At 53.7% G+C, this 13,625-nt stretch overlaps 1 protein-coding gene across 6 annotated transcripts in view; it reads left to right on the forward strand.

Moving 5' to 3' along the window:
* Positions 1–13,625, forward strand: part of BCORL1 (BCL6 corepressor like 1) — a 65,143-nt gene that overhangs the window by 34,149 nt on the left and 17,369 nt on the right. For 5 of the 6 annotated variants that reach the window (XM_021080543.2, XM_013986421.3, XM_013986425.3 and 2 more), the window contains 5 exons: positions 689–854; positions 1,902–1,982; positions 3,962–4,351; positions 7,914–8,137; positions 12,708–12,929. In XM_021080543.2, the coding sequence (XP_020936202.2) occupies positions 689–854; positions 1,902–1,982; positions 3,962–4,351; positions 7,914–8,137; positions 12,708–12,929 (1,083 nt within the window). The remainder of the gene's footprint in view (positions 1–688; positions 855–1,901; positions 1,983–3,961; positions 4,352–7,913; positions 8,138–12,707; positions 12,930–13,625) is intronic. The other variant, XM_085008793.1, reaches the window with a different exon arrangement.

Raw genomic sequence — 13,625 nt, forward strand, 5'->3', positions numbered from 1 at the left:
GGCTCAGTTTTCTCATCTGTTCGGTGGAGATGATAGCAGCTTTTCTTCTCAGGGGTGTTGGGGAAGCGGTGAAAGGGCTGCAGAGTGTAAAGAGGCCTTGTTAACAATGCTTGGGTCTTCTCAGTGTCTTTCATACGTGTGAGGAGATTGGAATTGTTCCCATGGCAGGTGTTTCTTCTAGCCTTAGTCGAACCTTTTTTTTTTTTTTTTTTTTTGGTATTAATTTACACATGAAAATAGATCATTTTTCTTGAATTGGCCCGTCCGAAAATTATTTTCAGTTGTTGGTGTCAATACCATTCGCAGGGAAGTTATTTGAACAATGTGGTCACCCAACTTGCAGAAGAGGCATTTTTGTTTTCTGCCTGTCTGTCTATTGCTGTTTGGATATAGAGAGTATGGGGCCTGACTTTGCACCTTTTCGAATGACTTTGGGTGTTTATTCGGCTTGTGAATGCAGACTCTGTGGACCTGTTTAAAATGATGGGGTGTGGATGTCCCGGGGGATTAGCTTGGGCACTGGATTCAGTCCAAAAAGCCTCTCGAGCCCACGGCGGAAGGTGGCGGGCGGCCCCAGCTCCCACCCCGACCTGGGCAGCTCGTGTCTGCGTGGCAGGATCAGGGCACGGGGGCAGTGTGCAGGGAGCTTTCTTGGAAGCGAAACTGAACTCTCTCTACCTCTCCGCAGTGCCGGAAGCCGCCCAGTGACCCCCAGGAACCCCCCAAGAAAAGCCCCAGGGGGGCTTCAGATTCAGGAAAAGAGCACAATGGAGTCAGGGTAAAGCACAAGCACCGGAAGCCGACAAAGCCTGAGTCCCAGACTCCGGGAAAACGAGCCGATGGCCACGAGGAAGGTAGGCCTCCCGGGTCCTGGCGCTGTCGCTGGGCTGCAGGGGGATCCCCGTGGTGGGCCGGCGGGGAGGGGCTCTGAAGGTGACCCGCAAAGGGAGACTAGGGGAGGAAGATGTCGCTGACACCTCTGAAATCAAAGGCAAGGGCCAAGGGAGGTGGGAGTAGGGGCTTATGCTGGTCACCCTAGAGTAAGGCCCGCTCCAGAGGCCGACGGAGGCGCTTTTGGGTCAGTGGTAGGACAGAGTGGCCAGCCTCTTACCCTGCGGTGGGTCTGGGCTCAGAGGAGAAGCGGACATAATGAAGACTGAGACCGAAACAGCAGAGTGGCGTCATGTACCATGTTTTCTCTACCCTTGGCATATTTGAAAACTCCTATCATGAAAGCTAAAAAGTAATAGCTCGCTACAAGGGTTTCGAGACATCCTTATCATTTGGGGACACGCAGTGTGTTCGGGGGCGGGGGGGAGGCGTGAGCGTAACCCGTGTGCTCTGCCGCTACGAGGTCCTCGGCGCCCTCCTCAGAGGGACGGCCGGGTGCTGCAGCCCATACATAGTAGCCTGTGTTCATGGCCCTGCCTGTCTGACGTGACCTGCCTATTTCTAGTCTGTTCTTGCAGTTTTCCTCTGTCCGCCGCTCCCTGCTCCCATCTTCCTGCCCCGCTCAATCCTCTCAGATTCATGGAGGTTGCCCTTCTCTGGGCCCTGCTCCAGCTCAGTGATAACTTTGTGGAGGTGCAGCAGCCTCACAGTCGTCCAGGCGGCCGGGCCTTCCACTTTGCGGCGTGCTGGCGAATCGATGCCGTGCGCCGCCTTTGTCAGTGTCAGCAAAAATGACGCAGCTCCCAGGCTTCAAAAACCCCCGGGAAAAGCTCCTTCTCTAAAAGAGACGCATAGGTGATGGCAGCATAGGGGAGCTAATAAATGGAAAGCAGGGAGAACACAAACCCTCCCTGGAGTTTTCCATTCGGGCCTCTCGGGGGGCCTCTGCGTCCTGAGACTCTGACTGTGATTCTCTCTGCCTTCCGCCCTGAAACCGCACACCACCCCAGGTTCCTTGGAGAAGAAAGCCAAGAGCAGTTTCCGTGACTTCATCCCCGTGGTCCTCAGCACCCGGACGCGCAGTCAGTCTGGTGAGTGAGCCTGAGGCTGCCGTCCACGTTGGCGCTGGTCCGCAAAGAGACGTAGAGGTCTCGTTGAGCGGATTCGCCACTGGCCCGGGGTTGGGGGGAGAGGTGGGAATTTGATTCACTGTGCCAAGGTGCCCAGCTCCTCGCAGAGACGAGGGAGCACAGGGGAGCAGCTGGGTCATTGCCCACGATCTTAGGCTGATTTGCTTAGCTTTTCAGAACAAGGATCAGACATCTCCTGTTGGCAGCCAACGGTGGCAAGAGGCAAGGCCCAGGCCGCTCAGGAATGCTAGTTCTGCTCCAGGCCTTGATGTCTTATGATTAGTGGGGCCAACCTCAGGCACAGACATTTAACCTTTGGGCCTCTGTCCTCTTGCCCTCTGTGACAGGCATCATCAAAATTGGAAATGGTCACTGAGTCATCAGAGCCAGCGGAATCACATTTGGTCCCTTAAATGTGCGTTGGTCCACGCCCAGTGTCTAAAAAAGGATAGTCGTTTCCAGTCACTACTACTGTCTGCTGGCCTCCATGTTGGTACTTAGCACTAGAAATAGTTGCCCCAACTCACCCAGATTTCCATGCAAAGTAGATGGAGTGGGAGGCGGGGCACCGTGTAAACTCAGTTATCTGACATTCTATTAATGGGCACCTCAGCACATGGAGAGCACGCTGGTAATTGGGGCTCATAATGACGGCCCGGAGGCCTTGAAAAATCCTGAAGTGTCCTCTGAATCATCAAAGAGCGATTACATTATAGCCATTCCCATTTTAGTGTTAAACACATTGTAGTGTATTTGATTCTTTGGAAGATGGTGATCCCTGTGTGATCTCTGTGGTGATTCGTGTTAACCAGAATATTAGATTAACTAGAACACTTCGTTCCCTGCCTGGTCTGTATAATGGAAAGGATGCTGGATATTTGCTGTCTTAAGTGGTCTAACTGACTTGAAGCCTTTGGTCAAGGGCCGCTCCGCTTGCCTCAAACCATTTCTTTCTTCTGCTGACCTCGCTTGCGTTTGGGGGATTGTCAGCTTAATAGCCGGGCCTTGAGAGAAGGATGGTGGTGTCTCAGAGCTGCTTCTGACAAAGATGTCCCATCTCCTGTAGCGCTCAACTGGGCCAGTTTAGGATTGTGCTTGTGTTGTTAACAGAGTTGAAGGCAGGAGTGGGGAGGGAAATGGCCTCTTGGCCGGGTGGCAGAGGCGGCAGGAAAGGTCCCATCCTCCTGGGGTGGTGGAGGGTAGGGGGAGGTGCCTGCCCAACCGCGAGGAACAGCTGCAGTGGGGCCAGAGGGGCGGCAGGGGCGGGGGGAGACAGGGAGCAAGCCCCGCCCTCGGGCTCTGGGCAGATAAATAGGACATGGGGTCAGCATAAGGGAAGAGGGCCTGGCTGAAGAGCATTTGGGTGGGACCAACCCAGGCTAGGTCACAGGAAAGGGGCTCCTTCTTGCTTCACTCTTCCTGAGACTCTTTGGTGACAACTCGGCTTGCCCGGCTGGCTCTGTCAGCACGTTTGGGGTTCACATAGTGAGCTGGGCCGGGGCCCCATGTCAGTCTGCCCTCCTCACCCTCTGTACACGTTGTGGCCCTCTCCTGCCCTTCTTGCAATGCTTGGCACCTTGTAAGCACGAAGTGAGAGTTGGCGGAATGGATGAAAGTGGCACGTGCACGGGGAAGGCTGTGGGGTTTGGATGCTCCATAGCCGTGTCACATATTGGACTCTGTAAAGTGCTTACAGGCAAATTGTCTCACTTGAGCCTCAGAATAGCCCTGTAAGGTCAGTAAGGCAGAGCACAGTGTTCTCAGTGTATAGATGAGGAGACAGAAGTGAAGGAACTTTCCCAGAGCATACGGCCAATAACTGGCAGAACCTGCACTTGAACCCAGACCTTCAAACTCCTAATCCAGGGCACTTGCTTCGCCACCATACTCTTTGTCCTTTGAAGAGGTCCCTGACCGTCCTCTGTACATCCCGTCCACAGGAAGCATCTGTAGCTCCTTTGCTGGTATGGCAGACAGTGACATGGGAAGCCAGGAAGTCTTCCCCACAGAGGAGGAAGAGGAGGTGACCCCCACCCCGGCCAAACGTCGAAAGGTGAGAAAGACCCAACGGGACACCCAGTATCGCAGCCACCATGCCCAGGATAAGACTCTGCTGAGCCAGGGCCGCAGGCACCTGTGGCGAGCCCGAGAGATGCCCTGGAGGACAGAGGCTGCCCGGCAAATGTGGGACACCAACGAGGAGGAAGAGGAAGACGAGGAGGAGGGCCTGGTGAAGAGGAAGAAACGGAGACGGCAGAAGAGCCGAAAATACCAGACTGGGGAGTACCTGACTGAGCAAGAGGAAGAGCAGCGGCGGAAAGGGAGAGCAGGTAAGGCCAGCCAGGGGCTGCTGCCACCGGTCCCCAAACCACAGCGACTCTGGCTTCTGGGGACCCTCGGGCATCTTGGGTGTTTCCGCCTCTGCCTCTACGCCAGCCAAAGGCCTCTGCACCCAGAGAAACATGGTGCTGTTGAGCTCCAGCTGCCAGAGGGGGTCACTCAGCTCCAGTCCCGAGGTTTGGGCAGGGGCGCGAGCCTGAATAAGTTCAGACCGACCTGCAGGGGAACAGAGGACACGAAGGCCCAAGCTCTCCGATTTTTTGTAAAAGACTGAACCTGTGGGCAAGGCTGCAGTGACGTCCTTGGTGTGGGAGTTCTCTGGTTGGCTTGAGGGAGCTGGGTCTTTGGGGAGGTTGGGTTTTCTCTCCTGAATCCTGGGTTCGAGAAGAAAGAGGGTGCTGGCGGCCTTTCCTGGGATGCCTCCAGCCCCTAAACTAAAAGGAAGTACAATGGTTTCCTCGGCCCAGCAGAAGAACTTCAAGTAGAAGCGAGCACAACTTGGCTTTCTTGGTTAAAGCACAAAGGTTATTCAGAGGCAGAGTGAAGTCTTGAGGTGACCCAAGGTGGCATCTTTTTTGTCGGACCTGAGTTGGAAAAGCAGGCAGCGCAAGGAGAAAACCAGGCTTCCTTTGGCCACATCAGATGCTATCTTACCTAATTGTGGAGGCACAGACTGTCACCGAGGCCACGCTCAGTGTGTTCCGCTAAGTGCTCTTCAGGGCCATTCCTATGGCCAGTTTCTAGAGGAGCAAAAAGCACATCCGTGGTCCAGTGAGAACACCTCTGTCTCTTGCTCTCTTTCTCTGCCCTCTGCCCTTGAAGCGACAATTGATCATATCCTATAATGTATTCATCCTGAGCTGCCAGTAAGCATCTGCAATCTCCTGATTAGTTGAATGGTAATTCTTGAATACCTGCGTTTGAGTGGTAGTAGATTCTGGGTCTGCTGTAATGCAGAGAAGGATAAACCTCATTTCTGGCTTTCTTTAGGTAGAGATATATACGATGCCTATCCCTACGCTTGCGAGCGTAATTAAGCTAATTTTCATCAACCATGTGAGAGCGGGGGTCATTTCCACCCCCCTTTTCTTTTGCCAGAGCCATAATGGATGGGTCAGGAACAAGTTGTCAAGCAGTTGGCCTCGGCCACTTGCGTTAGGATGAAGAGGAGCTTTTGTATCACCCAGTCTTCTCTAATGAGGGCTGGTTTCCTAGAAGCTGGGAAGCTTCTTACAGAACTTATCGGCTTTTGGAACAGAAGGACCTTCGAGGTTACCTGGCTCAGTTTTCCACCCAAAGCAGAGATCTCCACAGCACTCTTGACAGGTAGCCTCAACTTACCCACACCCAGGAATGTGGGAACATGACTCAGCAAGACATCCTGCTTAATGTGAGGGCAGCTCCAGTTGTTGGGAAGTAGGTCACTCTCCCTCCATGTGTGTGCGTGCATGTGTACACATTTTGAGTTGAGCCTTTTGGCTTTGGCCTATGGTCTGGTCACCTTCCTTAGATCTGACGGTGACATCTTCGTGAAGGAATTGCCTGGCAGACATCTCTCTTCTCTAAAAGCTCCGAGTCTTCCTATCACCGCCCTCTTTCAGGTTGATAACAGAGAGTCTGGCAGAGACCAAACTAGACAGGTCACCTTACCCCTGTGGGAGCCTCACGACCTGTCTGGCCATCCTGGGCTTGGGTCTCTCCCTTCTGGATTTGCAGAGGGCATAGGAACAGGCACTGCCACTCACACGGCTGCCACCTTCACTCTCTGTTCCTTTCTCTACTACTGTGCGGCTGCTCCATCACAGTCAAATAGACTCCAGAGCCTGCCCTGCCCTGGGTACACGAGGAAGGAGCTGCTGCTTTTCCTGTGGCATTGAATGCTGTAATATGGCTTCCCCATGTTTCCTGAGGTCCTCACAAGGCACCGTCTGTTCCTTCCCCTTTTGCCTCAGCCCAAACTTGTTGCATCAGAAGGCCTGGTTGAGGAGTTCCCGCTGTGGCACAGTGAGTTAATGGTCTGGCTTGTCTCTGGTGGCACCAGTTTGGTCCCCAGGCTGGCATAGTGGGTTAAGGATTTGGCATTGCTGCAGCTGTGACATAGGTGGCAGCTCTGGCTTGGATTCTATCCTTGGTCTGGGAACTTCCATATGCCGTGGATGCGGCTGCAAAAGAAAGAAAGAAGACCTGGTTGAGAACATGGAAGCTAGTCGTGCCATTAGAAGCCGTCTAGTGCAGCAGTTCTGGGACAGACGTGGGGAAACCACTGGTGCGGTGGGGCTCGCTGGGAGGAAGGGGTGGTATACCAGCTGGCCTTCAAGGAGCTGTGCATGACCTACAGACGATGCTCATACTGTAGTGATGGTTCCTGCCATCTGGATCTGCCCTTGGTGATGTCACAGGTAAGAGCCCGTGCCAAGGTCGGGGGAAGTGAGTTGAGGACTCTTGGATCTTGCTTAACCCTCTCATTTCACAGTTTGGAGAAACTGAGGCTGCAGTGACTTCATAGACGTACTGAACTTTTGGCTAGTCCTGTGAGGGAGATGAAGAACATAGGCTTGGCTTTACCTGAAGAGCTTATACTTAAATAGTATGATAATGATGCCTTGCTCTTTATAACACTTTATAAAGGGATTTGCATATATCCCCTCACGTAACGCTCACACCAGTCCTGTGATGTGGGCTATGTTCTCCCCATTTTACAGACATGGAAACTGAGGCTCAGGGAGATTATGACCTGCCCTCAGCAATCGCACAGCTAGTGGCCAAGTTCATGTAACATGATGTTAAGAGAAGGATAAAGTCGACCTATCCGCCTACCCCTGGGGTTTAGGATTGACCCTGTGGGATGAGGCTCTTGGTCATGGAATTCCCAGCAGGCCTTTTTGAAATCGGAATGGGCTTTGTTCAGTGCACTCTGGCTAGAATTAGAGATGTTGCCCAGCGTGACCCAGTGACTTGATTTCCAGCCTGGGAAGACAGCGGGTTTCTGTGATTGCCCACCCGTTAAGTCGGCCCATGGCACCTTCTGGTTTCAGGGGCTTTTCTGTGGCTTTGATGTTTGTGTGCTTGGAGAGAGACCAACAGGGTGCTCAGGTGGGTAGAGCTCAGGCTATGAAGGCAGCCTTCTGCCACTGACTCCCAACCCCGGCAGACTTCCTACTTCGCTTCAGCAGAGCTGCTAAATTTGTTTTGCTGTTGGAGTGGAGAAAGAGACAAAGGGGGAGAAAGTGGAAGACAGTTCTGATGTGCTCTGGGCTATGGGGAAATCCTCATCTCAGAGACAACCAGGTGGGCCACCCCCTGCTGGCAGGGCTGGGAGTGGCCTCCTGCTGGCAGAGGAGGGGCTTCGATGTCGAAGTTGAAGTACGGCGTCCATTTGAGAAGCATTTCGTGGACTGGTCCACACCACGCCGGATGCCGGTAGCCGGAGGCTTCCACAGTTGTACTGAGATTCTGATCCCCAAGGTGCTCTGATTCGGCTCAGAGGAAAGTGTCGCTTTTCTGTGTTCCATTTCCCTGACATCCAGGCTTTCCTGTTTCTTGCCTTCTCAGATTTAAAGGCCCGTAAGCAGAAGACTTCCTCCCAAAGTTCGGAGCACCGCCTCAGGAACAGGAACCTTCTCTTGCCCAACAAAGCCCAGGGGATCTCAGATTCACCAAATGGTTTCCTCCCAAATAACCTGGAGGAGCCAGCCTGCCTTGAAAATTCAGAAAAGCCATCAGGAAAACGAAAGTGCAAGACCAAGCACACGGCGACGGTCTCAGAAGAGGCAAAGGTACCTTACCCCTCAGGGGAGTTGTCAGAAAGGGGAGTTGCGGGAAGAGGAGTGGGCTAGGATGGAAGATTTTCCGTAGGCTGCTCAGTCAGCCGTCCTCGGAGTGAGCGAGTGAGTAAGTGCGTGGGGAGGAGCAAACTCACCCATATTCAGGAAAGCATTTTAAACTAGTTCCAGAGGGGTTGGCGTGTGGATTCAAAGATGGGGGATGAAAGCTAGAGCCAACAGTGAGCACTTGCAAACTATAGGGTTTGGCCCGTGGGTGGCTTTTCCTCAATAAGCCTTGGAGTTCCTTTGAGTTAGGAAAGCGTTAACATCCAATCAAGAAGCTTTTGTCTGGCCCTAACTCACTAGAAGCCCATCAGGGAGCTTTCTGAGTCACTCAGGGTAGAAGACAACTTGTAGAAGCAAGACCCTTGACGTCCAGACAAAGGTTGCTTGAGGGTGGGACTGAAGGAATTCCACTTGGGCCAGTTATAGCTACACTTCCTCAGCCCCACTTCTCAGCTCCTCTGCTGCTCCCGGGAGCAGAGGAGTAGGAAAGTGGGCACTCGCCCCTCGGTGGCCAGCCATTCTAGAAGCCCCATTCGAAACTGACATCCCTTTCGGGTCTGATGTTCATGCTACCGGTGTTGACTTCCATGTTGTACAACCCAGAAAGCCCCACACAGTCCTCATCCTGGGTGAGCTGTGCATTCGAGAGAAGTGAAGGTCAGGTTCCAGTGTAGACCTGTAATCTATATTTATCTTGACAACCAGCCAACCAACCAAAAAAAGGTCATAGTGGGCTTGTTTTGGTGCTTGCGATTCTTAGGGCTCTTTCCAGCTCCAGAGCAGGGATCCCTGAGTGGCACTGGCAAAAGGTAGGAGACCCAGGAGCTCGAGTCCCTCCTCCTTTCCCCTTCATTCTGGAATCTGGTTCCAGCTCAAATGAGGCACTCCAGCCTCTTTCTGCGTCTTTAAAAATGGAGATGATACTTCATGTCCTTTCCATCTCATGAGGGTACTTGGGGGAACAAAGGAGGCAACGGATGTGAAAGGCTTTGCTAACAGGAAAGTGCTCTCTCTGAGGTTGGTATACATTCTCGAGCTTCAGGCTGAGGCAAGAATGAGGGGACAGAGGCACAGAGAGGCAAGGTAGCGGTGCCAGTTCCCTTGGACCCCCAGCGGGGGCCAAGGCAGGAGCAGGGAAGTCTGGTCTGTGCTGGGTGCTTGATCGATCTTAATTCCCACAGCAGCTGTCATCGGTAGGTGCCGTTGTCTTCATTCTGTGGTGAAGAAACTGAGGCTTGGGGAGGTTACGGGCCTGGTTCAAGGTTACTCAGTGGTCCTGAGTGACAGACATGGCATGGGAAGCAGGCTTGGCTGCCCCGCCCCCCCCCCCCCCACTCTTTCCATATGCCTCTACCCTGTGAATGGGTGGCTTCTGTCTGTGTCTGGGAGACACTGGGGGAGGGGGCAGCCGGGCAGGGAGGCGCTGCAACCCTGAGCAGCTCTGGCAAAAGGTGGGCGTCTCCCTCCCCCGTCCTTCCCCAGACTCTCAGATGGCCCCGTCCCACACAAAGGTGACCAGCCGCCTGACATTCAGCAGCGCACGCTGATGCTTCTGTCTGGTTATTCTGCCTGGCGGTGTGTCCGCTGCAATGTTCTCCCGGAGAGGTTTTGTCCCTTCACAGGGCCTCCCTTTCTCCCTCCCGCCTTTCTTTCTCTCCCAGTCACCACCACCTGCTCCGGTTGCCCCCATGGCACGGTGCTTTGTAGTCTGAAGCGAGGGGGGGAGGGTGGGGGACGCGCCTGCAACACTAAAGCTGGGGCATTGGCCAAAGGCTTCTTCCCACAGGGGCTCTGAGCCAGGGGGGAAGAGGGGAGGGGGAGGGGGCCCCCATTTGCTCTTGCTCCTCCCCCTCTCAGGCAGCCTCCCTTGTCTCTGGCAGCTCTGGGCCCTAGAAGGAGAGTTGCCCTTTGGCTCCTGGCTTGGCTTCACCAGAACCTGGGTGCTTTACCCGGCGTCCTCCAGTATCGCCATTATACGTATGCCCGCTATCCTCCTGGCAGTAAAGCAGCATTCTACACTCCTGGCCGGCGCCTTCCTGCTAGCTGTTGTACCTCTCTGCCCTTTCGGGATGTGGACGGATAGCAGCTCTTGTTGTCTTGGGATTTCCAGAGGAAACAATTGCCCTGAGCCCTTGCCTTTTCCCTGCTGCCATTCCTTTCCTGGCTTCATATCTTTCTAAGCAACTTTTTTGGCTGCCCAGGCTGTGCATGTAGCTGGCTGGAATCAAGTCAACAAATGTTTGTTGCAGTGATGTGCCCAGCCCTGAGTTAAGTGCTGTAGGGAACAAAAGAGAAAGCGGCAAATGCGAACCCTGACCCCGGGGAGCTTAAAACGCAACAGGGGAGGCCAGACTTCCCCGTGAAACAACAGAAGGAAATTAGGAGAGTCAGGCATAAGGCACTGGATTATGGGATTTCGACTAGGTGTCCTGGGTGTGCAGAGAAAGAGGGCAGTGGGGACCAGGGTGTTGTAGAATATAATAGAAGAAATAGGATTTAAGTGAGACCTTGGTGCCCTAAGGGATTTAGATGAGTGGGATATATTAGTTATCTCTTGTGGTGTAAAAAACTACCCTGAGATTTAGCAGCTTAACCCAACAATAAACATGTATTATCTCACACAGTTTCTGGGGGTCGGGAATTCTGGAGCAGCTCCGCTGTGGGTGGCTTGGGGTCACCCATGCACGAGGTTGCAGTCATAGTTTCAGCTAGGGCTCCATTCATCTGAAGGCTTGACTGGGACTGGAGGATCTGCTTCTAGGGCGGCTCCCTCCCATGGGCGGCAAGGTGATGCTTGTTGTTTGCTTTTCCCATGGGCCTCTCTGAACGGCTGCTTGGGTTTCCTCACGACCTGGCCTCTGGCTTCCTCCAGAAGGAGCCATCCAACAGAGAGCAAAGCGGAAGCCACCTTGCCTCTTAGCACCTAGCCTCGGTAGTCACACACAGTTATCTCTGCTTTCTGCTGTTGGCTACACAGATCAGCCCTATCCAGTGCAAGGGCAGGGGGGGCTACCCAAGAGCATGAATAGCAGGAGCCGAGGATCATCAAGGCCATCTCAGAGTCTGAGGACAGCCCCCCCGGGATTCGTGTCCCCCTCACATGGAAGTCACACCCTCCTTTCCCAAGGCCCCCTAAAGTCTTGTCCAGTTATGGCACCAGCTTCAAGTTGAGAATCTCATCATCTAACTTGGGCCCAGATGCGGGTGAGGTGCTTTGGGTGTAGTTCCTTGAGTTCAGCTCCTCAAACACAGTTCCTCCCCTCCCCGTCTGAAGTCCCCTCAACTGCAGAGACAAGCTGCCTGCCCCTTTAGACTCAATAAACCATGGTAGGCCCAGCATGGGAACTGGATCTAGACATTCCAATTGAAAATGGGGGGACAAAGGAGACACACAGGGGTCATTCGTGAGAAAAGGACTGTTAATGTTTTGTGAGCACCCACCTTGTGCATTGTTCTAGAGCTGTTCTAGTTTATTATCTCAAAGACCCTGCTAGGGAGAAAGTGAGGCTCAGAGAGTTTGGGTGGCGGGTAGAGGCAGCATTCAAAACCAGGTCTGTCAGATTGGCAAGCCCTGAGTGCTTTCCACTGGCCCCGTGGGCATGAGTGTGAGCCAGGACACAGTGTGGTGGATGACGGCAAAAGCCTGGTGAGGGTCGGATGCTGGGGGGGCGGGGGGGATAGTTTTTAAAGAGTGAAGGCTTTCACAGCTGTACCTCTTTATTTTTATTTTTTGTCTTTCTGCCTTTTCTAGGGCCGCTCCTGTGGCATATGGAGGTTCCCAGGCTAGGGGTCTAATCAGAAGCGTAGCCACCGGCCTACGCCAGAGCCACAGCAACGCGGGATCCGAGCTGCGTCTGCAACCTACACCACAGCTCACGGCAACGCCGGATTGTTAACCCACTGAGCCAGGGCAGGGATCGAACCCGCAACCTCATGGTTCCTAGTCGGATTCGTTAACCACTGCGCCACGATGGGAACTCCCAGCTGTACCTCTTTAATCAAAGCTGGCAGGAGTTCCCATCGTGGCGCAGCGGAAATGAATCTGACTAGGAATCATCAGTTCGATCCCTGGCCTCCATCAGCGGGTTAAGGATCTGGTATTGCCTTGAGCCATGGTGTTGGTCGCAGACGCAGCTTGGATCCTGTGTTGCTGTGACTGTGGTGGAGGCCAGCAGCTGTAGCTCCGATTTGACCCCTAGTCTGGGAACCTCCATATGCCAAGGGAGTGGCCCTAGAAAGACCAAAAAAAAAAGCTGGCTGTCTCTGCTTCTCTTCACTCTCAGAATTTGCTCCTGCGTATTTATCAAGATGACTTGTACAAAGTGGAGATCGAGGCAGGTAGAGAAACGTGCAGACTGCTTGAGAGAAGCTGGGGTGTCCTTTTGAGCTCTGCTTTCCAGGTGTCTCATCATTCCTTGGTTTCTGGGGCTGAAGACTTGAGCCCCTTAGCATCTGCTGGCAGGGTAGAAATGGATGGGGACCTGTGCTGATCAAGGGCTGCGTCTCTGCTTCCCAGGGCAAAGGGCGTTGGAGCCAGCAGAAAACACGATCCCCCAAATCTCCCAGCCCAGTGAAACCCGCAGAACCATGCACACCTTCTAAGTCCCGAAGTGCTGGCCCAGAGGAGGCCTCTGAATCACCTACAGCCCGGCAGATCCCCCCAGAGGCTCGTCGGCTCATAGTGAACAAAAACGCTGGCGAGACCCTCCTGCAGCGGGCAGCTCGTCTTGGCTATAAGGTAAGGAACCTAAGGACCCCCCCCCCAGCCCCCGCCCCCGCCACTGCCACCTGCCACAGTGGTACCATTGCTTGAGCATCTGTGGAGAAGCTTCTCCCCATTGACTCTTCTGTGGCCTGGGCCGGGCTTGCTGGGGGCTTGAGCCCAGGCTGGCCGCCTCCTACCTCACAGGGCCCTCTGGGGCCTCCTTGCCTGCCATGGTGTGTGGGAACAGGAGCCCATTTGAACGGCAGTATAGGATGAACCTCATTGCGATGGTGACGCAATATCACCCCATACATTCCTAGGCCAGAAACGGGATTTGAGGGTTTTATGTCATCTTGAGTTTCCCTGTGCAGTGGCTCCCCCACTCAGGAACGTGGTGATCAGTGCTCACGCTTCACACCCCCACCCCAAATTCCCCTGGTGTTTTTGGCTTCCGGTAGTGGAGGGGTCAGGAGGGCATTGGAGGGGCAGAGCTGAGCGCACCAGCTATTTCCCTGTGGATGGGAAAGGAAGCTGGTGTTTATTGAGCACCTCTTTTGTTATGTTAAGAGCTCTCATTACATCATGTCCTTTCATCCGACTGTGGAGGTAGATTTAAAATCAAGGCTTAGCAGTGTTAAGTGATGTGTCCAAGATCACTCAACTACTATGTTTACGGGTGTCTGAATTCATATCAAAGTGTTTTTGATTCCCAAGTGCCAGGTAGGGGTG

The sequence above is a fragment of the Sus scrofa genome, chromosome X, assembly GCF_054392235.1.
Source record: "Sus scrofa isolate SSC_HxYL_T2T_F1_AM1 chromosome X, Sscrofa_HxYL_maternal_Yorkshire_Landrace_v2.0, whole genome shotgun sequence".
Lineage (NCBI taxonomy): Eukaryota > Metazoa > Chordata > Mammalia > Artiodactyla > Suidae > Sus > Sus scrofa.